At 31.8% G+C, this 11976-nt stretch overlaps 1 protein-coding gene across 3 annotated transcripts; it reads right to left on the reverse strand.

Moving 5' to 3' along the window:
- Positions 1 to 6111: 6111 nt before the first annotated feature.
- On the reverse strand, positions 6112 to 10475 carry LOC139851362 (F-box/FBD/LRR-repeat protein At1g13570-like). Of its 3 annotated transcripts, XM_071840388.1 has the most exons (5): positions 10408 to 10475; positions 8595 to 9230; positions 8343 to 8450; positions 7477 to 7635; positions 6112 to 6649 (listed from the first exon to the last, which is right to left on the reverse strand). In XM_071840388.1, the coding sequence occupies exons 2-5, from the start codon at positions 9192 to 9194 to the stop codon at positions 6347 to 6349; spliced, it is 1170 nt and encodes a 389-aa protein (XP_071696489.1). In that variant the 5' UTR covers positions 9195 to 9230; positions 10408 to 10475; the 3' UTR covers positions 6112 to 6346. The 3 variants fall into 3 exon arrangements, with proteins under 3 accessions (XP_071696489.1, XP_071696488.1, XP_071696490.1); XM_071840387.1 differs by lacking the exon at positions 10408 to 10475 and having other exon boundaries at positions 8595 to 9473; XM_071840389.1 differs by lacking the exons at positions 8343 to 8450; positions 10408 to 10475 and having other exon boundaries at positions 8595 to 9473.
- Positions 10476 to 11976: the final 1501 nt, after the last annotated feature.

Here is an 11976-nt window from a genome sequence, read left to right on the forward strand (position 1 = left end):
GCAGGATCAATGGAGAAGTAACCAAGCGGGGGGAAGCAAATTTTTTTTTCTCGTTTTTTTGGAATTTTTTTTTGTCAGGCATCAAGATCACTACAAGAAATTTGAATATATAAGACCCCTATAAGTGTCCTAAAATGTGCCGTTTTAGGACCTTTCACTTGAAAGGACGCACCGAAATGGCGTCTCCTATAAGACGGTTGTATAAAGTAAAAAAGGTCCTAAAGCTCGTATATGATTATAAGAACTTTATTTGAGACATATAAACAACATCGAAAGGGTACTTATATGGTGACATATTAGAACACTTTATAATATTTTGAGATGCACAAAAGAGTCTTTAAAACACTACATATGACACTAAATCTGTATTGTTATACCATATTAGGACCAAAAAAAGTGTTCTAATATAAAGATAAATTATGTTAGTACTAATAAAAGGGTCCTAAAATAAATATAAACTATTTAAGTACCAAAAAAAGAGTTGTATTATAAAAATATAGTACGTTATTTTAGTACCACAAAAAACGTCCTAACAAGTCATAGGAAGTATATATATATATATATATATATATATATATATATATATATATATATATATAATTTCTAGAAATGAATTTGGAAATCAAATTAATTAAAAATTGCATTAAATATCAAAAAGGATTTAATAAATAATATTGTTGCAAATAGAACTAAACATAGGTAACTTAATATAATATCCAACATAAGAGTAATGTAACAATTGGCGATTAATGAAAAGCATCAGGTCATGAAACATAAGTCCGAGGTCTTCATTAAATCTTCTCAATCGAAACGCACTACCTATAAACAAATCATTCATGTATAAGCATAAACTAAATTGAGTATATCATAGAGCGTATATTCTAACAAAAATTGCAATTATTATAAAGTATAGTACTCACATGTTCCAGTTATGTAGGGAATCGATTGCAGTCCACAGATTCCAATAGATCATTCAGGTATCTAGAATTTCTATCTAATTTAATTTACGAACCTCAGGTCTCAACCATCGCTTAAAAGTTGAAGACGCCATTTGTTTGACCAAAAAACAGAACGTGCAAAACAAGCATGGAAAGAATCATGAGTACATCTAAGCATATATAATAATGTAATGCGAATCAGGATAATAATCTGATCGATCACACGAAAATATGAACATTTAGAAAAGACACTTCGTGATGAATGTTATTATTTAGGCGGGAAAACGACCGACAAAAATAACATTCAAGATAATATTGTTCGTGAAGAATGTTAGCTTTTTTTTTCTTCATGTTTTGTGAAGTAAAATTTAGCCCGATTTAGAGTTTAGGGTTTGGGATTTAGAGTTTAGGGTTTGGAGTTTAGGGTTTAGGGTTTGGTGTTTTGGGTTTATTTCATAAACCCAAAACACCAAACCCTAAACCCTAAACTCTAAACCGTTCGTGTTAAAAACTCAATCTAAATCCTAAATCTAAACCCTAAACCCTAAATTTCTAAACCCTAATATCTAAACCCTATAAACACTAATATCTAAACCCTAATATCTAAACCCTAATATCTAAAATCTCAACATACGCTCGAAAAACACGATAATTGTTATATATTAGTTCTTCGAGCGTTTTTCCGCCAAAATAAAAACATTTATCACAAAGTGTCTTTATTAAATGTTCATATTTTCATCCAATCTATAATGTTCGTGAACAAAGTTTTTTTCAAAAAACGAAGAAAAAAAGAAGATTTTGCTTTCCCCCGCTTGGTTACTTCCCTCTTGATCCTACCAATATATATATATATATATATATATATATATATATATATATATATATATATATATATATATATATATATATATATATATATATATATTATACATGGCAATTGAGACCCATACTCTTATATTTGGGTCAAAGGGGTCAAGCTTTCGGGTCAATTGGGTCTTGAAAAAAATTACGCCTGACGATGTAAATTAAACTTAAAAAAAAGGTCCAATTATTTCTTTCTTCAACCTATTGGATCTTGTACAATATATAAAGACACGGGTCAAATGAGTATCAAATCCTAAAATTCATAAATAGACATGTCTAATGGGTCTTTTAAATGGGTCAAATGGGTCGAGCATAACAAGATTCATCCGTCAATCATTTATGAAAGTATTAATGGTTATATCAATTATTATGTATACTAATATTCTCTCATATATATAATAAATATTAATAATAACTAAAACAATATAATAAATGTAAAAAATCAAATGTAAAAGTATATGACTTGTTTGGACCTATTTGACACATTACCCGTTTGACCTGTTACTCAAACCGAACCAACCTGGCTCGTTTAGAACCGCTTAAAATTTTTACCCGTTTGACCCATGACCCATTTCAACCCGAAACCGTTTTGACCCGTTACCCAAACACACACATATATATATATATATATATATATATATATATATATATATATATATATATATATATATATATATATCATTTCGTTGATTTTACTATGTATGATGGGCAACCTTGTTTTTGGATTTTGGGTATTTAGACCCTGTAAACTCTCCAACGACTTTTTAATGTAATTATTCATTTTGACAGCAACTTTTATATGAAACATGGAGGTTGATTAGCAAATTTTATATGGAACATGGTTTATGGTTTGAGGTTGAATAGCAACTGTATTTTTTATTACGATTCATCACGTGATTTTGATTATAATTTGGGTGTTGATTTTGACTTTTAGGTATTTTAAGAGTGAAAGTACGGAAAGATCGAAGAAGAAGAGAAAATGTCGAAATTGCCCTCACATGTATTGCATGTCTGAAGTTAACGGATTTTTTAACGAGTCGTTACTGACAAGGACCACCCACACGTGTATTGAAAACCACAAAGACCAACAACCTCGAAAATGAAGTTCAGGGACCAAATACTTCATTTCACGTGAACCACACGGACCAACCGTGCAACTTTCTTTAGATAAATCCACTTAATGATATCTTGCATTATATAAGTATTTAATGCATTATAAAAAAGGAATTTATTAAAAGGTCGAGTTGATTTATTATCTATGTATATGTTGGCTTGTTGTTTTTAAAAAGAAATAATAAAATTAAATAAAATAAAACTCTGTGGGAAGGTTAGGCAAAGAGGGTATATAATGGAAGTTGGGATGAGGAGCTAAAGGTTGGGCATAAGAGTGGGAGAAGATTGTGATGATAATCGGTAATTCAACATAATAGGTTTTAGTAGTTAGCTGAAAATGTAAAGAAAGATTAGGGTAAAGAGAAAAGCTGGTTTGTTTTCTAAAATTGTGAACGCCTAGGTACAATGCCCCCAAACCATTCATTAGAAACGTTGCAGGCTGATAGCGAGACTAAAAAACAAGCACATTAGAAGTGGTCCAAGTGTCCACTCTCGGTGAGTAGTTTATAGTGTATACAAAAATCATCATTTTCTATTATTTAGGCTATTTACATTACTTTAACATATGTACACAATAATATAACAATAAATAGAATCAAATATGACGCTACAAAGTTGGTTAAGTATTAGAGTGCTCTCATCGCTTCTACCTTCCTTACCGCCCAGTCCTACGCACACCAGAGCTTCGATGGCAGCGCTGCGCCCAGCCATCCGCCGAGGGTGTCGTCCTGCATTTCGTCCCTCATTTAGTGCTTCTGTGAAATATTTGTGGACGGAAGGGAGTGTATAATGGATTAGTACATTTTGCTTTTGAATTTGTTCATGTAATTAATAGTGGGCCTCAATTTATGTGAGGAAGAATGTCATTGTTGTAGTGTTTAGTCCTGAGTTCAGTGAAGAATCTAGAATGAAAATCGAATGGGGTCCTAATATTTTTTCCAAAGTACCCATCATATTTAATAGTTGTTTACCTTTAAAAAATCATAAATCCTACAAATATATGGGTTCCCAAGGTAAATTTAGTGGAGTCCTATCCGATTTTGAGGGTATATAACAATAAAAAAAATTTAATATAGTGGGGTCATGGGACCCATGACCCATGCTTTGGATACGCCCATTCCTGAGTTAGTCCAGGGAAGAAGATGCTGATGTGGCGGCTAGTCGTGAGAAGAAAATATGTCTTGGTTGAGAGCACTCTTACTATAACTTCAGTCTATGTCACGTGTTTTACAATGGATTATTTTATGAACTTTGTTTAATAACGACAAACATAAACACTCAATTACAAATAACTCATCACATAATTCGAACTCGCAATTTTAAAGTTGATAAGTTACCTGATTTCAAAAGTTCTTTTTGGTTTTCATGAACTTTTAATTATTGTAATTTTTGTGTTGGGTTATTTCAAAAACCTTTACAATAAGTTATTTAATATCCGTATAGCATAAACTTTTTGTTAGGGTTATTTCAAAAATTAAAGAGGATGTATGATTACTAAAAAATATAGCAACGAATTATAACAAATAAAGAGTATTTAAATTTGTTTTGCTTAAAAAAAAATAATTTCGTAAAAATATAAAATACACAATATGAGAATCAAAACAATAATACAAAAATCACCATTTTACATGTACGTTTTACAAAAAGAGGAACAAGATTTGATACTTCTATAATCTCAAATTTTCCAAATCTAGGGCCCGTTTGTTTTTTTTCTTTTCTTATTAAGTTCATTTGTCTGAATTACGGAGTAATATATTTGATGTCTGTGAAGAATAAGTGATGAAAAATAATTAGTGTTTGTTTTACGTACTGAATAACCGTCTGAATAATTGAATTTACTAAATTAACCCTGCATATGAGTAGTTATAATAGCAGTTACTAAAAAATGAGGACCCAATTAGAAATTCACATTTATTTGAGTTTTTTTCATTAAGACATTACTTATTTAATTAGTCAAAAACAAACACCCTCCATGATTTTCCATAATAAGTTTCATTCTATTAAGTCTATTAAGTTAAAAACAAACATGGCCCTAGTTATAGAAACACACAAATTACAAATGACAAAGTAAAATATAAGCAGTACAATCATGTAACGATTCATATAATATAAACAAAAAAGTAACGACACAATTATTTTGAGCACCAAACAACATTTGTAGGATAGTATTAGGTTCTGTTCTTTTTAAAGATTTAGTTAGAGGTTTTTCTCTTAGACCGTATGTGACGGTCCCCAACCCACGCAGAGGGATCCTAATTGGGAAAAAAGCAATGCTCCATCACCTCCATAGTGAAGCGTTGGATGGAGGATTTGGTCTCCGTACGTTGCTATGCAACGGAAGAAGAAATACCTGTTGATTATTTTATTTTATTTTTTTATTATTTTAAAGATATTATTTTTAATCCTTTTAATATAAAAAACAACTCACACTACCAACTCACACCCCCTACCACTACAAATAGTCTTAAGTGGAACAATTGACTACACCATCCTTTGTACTTTTACACTAGCTTTTGAATGTTTTTTGTCTTGCATTTATGTAAACTTATTTATTTTGAAATGACCCGTTTTTGACCCAAATCCTTTTTGATGAATCACCTCACCGAATCCAACATGATCACGCCATTTGCAATAAACAGTAGGAACGAGGGGTTACAAAAGTTGCCAAAAGTAATTGAGTAAAACAATTACCAATATAACTAAATAGACAAAATTCGACTTATTAGTTATAAATAGTACTATTTAATTTTTTATTTTTCACGCACCTAAATCTCTAACTTCAATTAAAATACAAATCGAACCCCTCATTTTATACCTATATTTTAAAATATTATTTATCCCATCACTTTTCATTTTTCACACACCTAACCCTCTAACTTCCATTAACCTCTAACTTCAATTAAAATACAAATCGAACCCCTCATTTTATACCTATATTTTAAAATATTATTTATTCCATCACTAACACCAAAAATACTGAATAATAACACCCACCACGCTACTACTGTGTTACATTTTTTTTTGTCTCCAACGATAAAAGAAGCAACTTTCGTAAAAGGAACAACCCTTCAATGCTACCAAAAGATGTCGAAAAACATTTTTTTTACAAAATAGATCAACTAACTTTTTAAAAAAAAAAAAAAAAATCCCGAACACTAAAAGAAGCAACTTTCACAAAAGAAACAACCCTTCAATGTTAGATGTCGAAAAAATTTCTTTTTTACAAAATAGATCAAGACTTTTTTTTAACTCGCATTCAAAATGGAGCCCCCGACGCGAAGCGAGGGCTCCACAACTAGTTACAAACCAATTACCTAGATGAAATCATGAATGTTCTCACACCAAAAACACTACATATGCCTAAAGCCATAATCTACAATCATAAGTCCAAAAACAATAAACAGCCACATAATGTTGTTTACATTTACACATTAGGAGTTGCAGCGATTTTTAACATCGAATTTTATCATAGGTGACGCGTGTGAGGAGTATAAAATACTCCTTGTAATCTCCAGCTCTTCATCCTTAGTAACATAATAGTCTAAGAATATCTTCACCTTTTTTAGCATAGGTGACTTGCCCAAAATAAGCTTTACAACATTAATACCACTCATTCTGCGGCCCATATTTATGATCTCTAATTCATTCAGATTCTCCAACCATATATCCGAATAATCATCGACAGTTAAGGAGTAACATTTCTCAGCTTCCTTGAGAAATGAATCGTCTAAAATCTACAGGAAATATCAGTTTTTCGTATGTCAATGTATCTTGGCATAAGAATCGGAACAAATAGGATACAACATATATATATATATATATATATATATATATATATATATATATATATATATATATATATATATATATATAGGGGCAGGATCAATGGGGAAGTAACCAATCGGGGGATGCAAAAATTTATTTTTTTTTTCGTTTTTTTTGGAATTTTTTTTTTCCGGCATCAAGATCACACGAAAATATGAACATTTAGAAGAGACACTTCGTGATGAATGTTATTATTTAGGCGGGAAAACGATCGACAAAAATAACATTCAAGATAATATTGTTCGTGAAGAATATGAACGTTTTTTTTTCCATGTTTTGTGAAGTAAAATTTAGCCCGATTTAGAGTTTAGGGTTTAGGGTTTTGGGTTTATTCCATAAACCCTAAACCCTAAACCGTTCGTGTTAAAAACTCAATCTGAATCCTAAATCTAAACCCTAAATCTAAACCCTGAACCCTAAATTTCTAAACCCTAATATCTAAACCCTATAAACCCTAATATCTAAACCCCAATAGCTAAAACCTCAACATACGCTCGAAAAACACGATAATTGTTATATATTACTTCTTCGAGCGTTTTCCCGCCAAAATAAAAACATTTATCACAAAGTGTCTCTACTAAATGTTCATATTTTCATCCCATCTATAATATTCGTGAACAAAGTTTTTTCAAAAAACGAAAAAAAAAAAAAAGTTTTTGCTTCCCCCCGCTTGGTTACTTCCCTCTTGATCCTACCACTATATATATATATATATATATATATATATGTTACTCACCCCTATCTTTAGTTTTTCGAGGTTTGGGGAGCTTCTGATCAAAAGACCAAGAATTGGTAATCCGTGTATGTGAATGAAGGATACACTTTCTATGCATAAGTATTTGAGGTGGATTAGTGCGGTTGGAAGCTTTCGTGGAACTCCTCCTTGTGCAAAAGACTTGAAACACAAAAAGTCAACATTAAAAACTTAGGGAAGTAATTATATTTTCTTAACGGCAGTTAGGAGTCAATGACGAGGGTCTGAACGCGATGTCGAAACCCACCCACCCAATCATTTCATGGGACGAACATTTACAGTCCTACCGCTACTCACGAGGAAAACCCCACGCGAATCCATACGGGCATCACGTGTGGTAAAACCCCCTAGGGTGAGGCTGGAACGCAAGACGTCCACAACCTCCGAGGCCCATGAAATGGGCGGGAAACCTCATAGGAAATATTTTGCAGCTCATGGGGATCGAACCCCTGCCCTCCCTATTGGAATTCAGGTTATCACCAATAAACAACACCTTGAAGTTAAATTAGGGAGTAATTATCGGGTTAAGTATCTGAAGATGTATAAATAGATGTATAAATAATTACTCTAAATTGTATTGTGCAAATATTGTAATAGTCTCTATTGTGTGTATCAAACTTCTAGTTGTTGTTATGTTGTATCTAACCTCTTGTAATGTGTGAACTGGTGACATGACACCGGTTTTGATGATGTGGCAGCATATACGGCTCACAGGCCATTAAGATATACCGCTTACCTTATGAAAAGTCACCATTTACATACAGTGATACAATAGCATGTTCGGTAAAGTTTGTTACATTAAAGACACCTGACCTAAATAAATTATTTTATCATCTGGATAACATTACCTCAATGACCTCGGAAAAAATAGACAGATTTTCAATAACAGGTAAACACTCGAATAGGTTAATAATGGAGGAATCATCGGTAACGTTGATAGTTGTCTCCCAAATATACTGCAACAAATTATATATATATATATATATATATATATATATATATATATATATATATATATATATATATATATATATATATATAAAACTCAAAAAGTTATAAAAGCTGATTAGGGAAGATATTTAATCTAAGTAACAACTTACCAATGTATCAAGTAATGGACAATTGGATAGGAGATGCATAAGTGTTTCTTTAGAGGTCATAACAGCCTCTAACCATAAGCTTGTAAGGCTACTAAATCCATTAAATGTCGGTTCATAGTAAACATCACAACGAATGAGATATAGGTCCGTTAACTGATGCAATGAGAATAGAGATTTGGGTAACCTATAATCCCACAAAAATTCAAGTGTTAACTTCTTGACTGTATTTTTCCTCGACAAATGAAATATTATTTGGTCAATCTCAACGCAAGAGTCATCCGTGTCAATCGAAAGAGTGAACTCGTGTATTGGACCCTCGTGCATCAGCAGAACTTGGAATATAGCGTAGAAACATCTACACCTCTTTGTCAATTTTTTTCTTTGATTTGGTGCTTCAAACGTTGGCTCCCAACCGGAAACCTCAACCCCGTTAGCTGATACTTCTTCAAAAGTATCCTCATCAAATACAAGTTTTGGAATTTTGATCCAATGATACCTCCATTCCTTAGAGAGTATACTTGTTCTTGCAGCTTCTTGAATAGGTAATAAACATAATATGGTTTCTATTATGCCTGGAGGAAGCTTACTGATCATATCCATCTTACGATATCTGTGTTGGAGTGCTACTATATAATGCTACAAACATAGCCGCTGTGAGTACCAACTTAATAAACATTAATGACCAAACGAAATTAGCCAAATGGCTAATAAATAGTTGAATTCAGAAACAATACAGCATAGCAAGTATCAAACTTGACACAAATGCTTTAAATCTTACAAGGAATTTTTTTTTAACCAAGTTCAAAATGATACGCAAATTGACTTGGATGAAATTGTAACTACACGCAGATATTTAATTTGAATTATCAGTTTCTTGAAGGTTTGTGAACCATCACAAAGAAAAGTTTGTGTAGAAATTCAACTACTGTCAATAATTTTCACATTTTAAGTTATAAGTTACAGGGTACAAAATACGAGAAACAAAACTATATAAAGTAATCACCATACATCTCTTCCACTATTATAACAAAAGCTAAATTAGCAAAACATCTTATCTAAATGTTGACATGTCAAAAAAATGACCCTTAGATCTAAAAGTAAAAATTGCTAACAACCATTGGATTAAATTAAATAATTTTATTTGCAAATATTAATCCTAAACCAGCATAATTACCACTGATAACCTTGCCTAATTTCGTAAAAATAGTTTAGCGTGTGTATCAATTTCAGTTCTAACCCTAATATGATACCACTAACTCCAATTTGTGATGCTAAATATGAAGTTGTGATAGTGCTGCGTATAAGATTGTTGTGTGATGTATTGGTATTGGTTTCGTGATGTTAAATATAAACTTTGTGATATGAGACTAATCTTAGTGATACAAAAAATATGTATGAATCCCGCGAAATCGCGGGCTATAAACTAGTACATTAATATACATGTATGTTTTTATGAACAGAAGCAAATTTGATAGTTCTGCAGCCCTAAAATCTCCAAATTTAAGTACAGAAACAAACAAATTCAGAAATAATTAATCAAAAATTGAGCACCAAAAGCATGGAAACAGATCATAAATAAGTAAATGATGATAATATAACCTGTGATTAGAGTTCTAGCAGGTGATATGTGACGTAACTATAGGGATATAGTTTTGTACTTAAGGTAAATTTTAATACGCATAATCAATCAGCACAAGTATAAAACCATATACAGTACAGTAATAAAAACCAAAAAAGGAAGAAATCGAAGCAACTAGGCTAGTAAGAACAAATTTAAGCAGGTTAATAGGGCAATTTAGTTGAAAATTAGTACCTGATGATGCGATTTGATTGGGATCAAAAGCTAGGGTTTATGCATCTGAACAGATGTTCTATGTCGAAGTAAGTGTCGAACCGGTATATAAGTGTAGATGGTCATATAATAAAATTTAAAATAGACAAAATTGTCAGTTTCATCCCCGTATATTTTTCATCCTTAAGAGCATTTTAAAGTCTCAATTTCATCCCTCACTCTAACGAAGGTTAACTGAGTCCGTTAAAACTATTCACAGGGACTATCTACGTAATCTTTACTAATTAATCCCAATATTCATATTCATATCGATCTGGATTATGCCTAGGACTTCGATTAGTATGATGTTCAATCAAGTTACATTTCAAAGAAGGGTAGATGTAATCAGGAAATATAAGTCCATTCTCACAATCATTCTGTATTAATTCACCATAACTCAACATTCTATGTTTATATGCGTGTATTTCACAAGTCAATGATTCAATAGTCTGATCCCTTTTATACAAACAATCCTCTAACGCCGTAATCTCCTGATCATTAGCCATTTTCTCTTCAGAAAACCGCTTAAATTGACGAGCTTCCATTTGAACTTCAGCTTTCTCACTCTCTAACCGCAATATCATCGACATAGCCTCATTAGCAGCTGATGAAGCAGCGTTTCCCTCTTCATTCAATTCAATCGGCAACTCCTGAATCGTTTCTTGTTGATCGTTGACCATTTCACGCAACACAATACATTCAGTTCCGATATCGACACGAGCGACATCACGATCTGATAGACCAGGTATGAACAACGCATCTTTGGAGTCTCGTTCGTCGAGTTTTCGCTTCACTGTGCAAAGCCAGACACCGGAATCGAGTTTAGCAGTACAACAATTGTTTTAGCTAATAGGATTTGAACCCAAACTATCAAGTATGAATGAGCTTATTTAAGCTTGAGGTCAGGAAAAGACACTAGTTTATCTAGCTCCAGCCATTAATGTGTAACTTGTAGTGACCCGAACTTTTCCATGTTTATATATATTAATTGAGATTGATATTTACATGACTAAATGTTTCCAACGTGTTAAGCAATCAAACTTGTTAAGACTTGATTAAATGAAATAAGTTTCATATAGACAATTGATCACCCAAGTTGACCGGCGATTCACGAACGTTACAAAATTGTGAAAACTACATGTTGTGGTATATATAGACATATATATGGTTGACATGAGATTATGATGAGTAAGTATCTCACTAAGTATATTAACAATGTGTGATATACATAAGAAATGAGATTACTAAGTTAAGAAACTCGAAATGATATATATAACGATTATCGTTATGATAACGTCTACTAAATACATATGTATCATATTAAGATATTGATACACTATATTTAACATGATAAAATGATATTTAAATATATCATTAAGTGTGTTAACAATGAACTGCATATGTAAAAACAAGACTACTAACTCAAGAATTACGAAACAAGACTTATATGTAACGATTATCGTTGTAACGATATTTTAATGTATGTATCATATTAAGAGATATTCATACATCATAATATCATGATAATATAATAATTTAACATCTCATTTG

The sequence above is a fragment of the Rutidosis leptorrhynchoides genome, chromosome 6, assembly GCF_046630445.1.
Source record: "Rutidosis leptorrhynchoides isolate AG116_Rl617_1_P2 chromosome 6, CSIRO_AGI_Rlap_v1, whole genome shotgun sequence".
NCBI classification, from domain to species: Eukaryota; Viridiplantae; Streptophyta; class Magnoliopsida; order Asterales; family Asteraceae; genus Rutidosis; species Rutidosis leptorrhynchoides.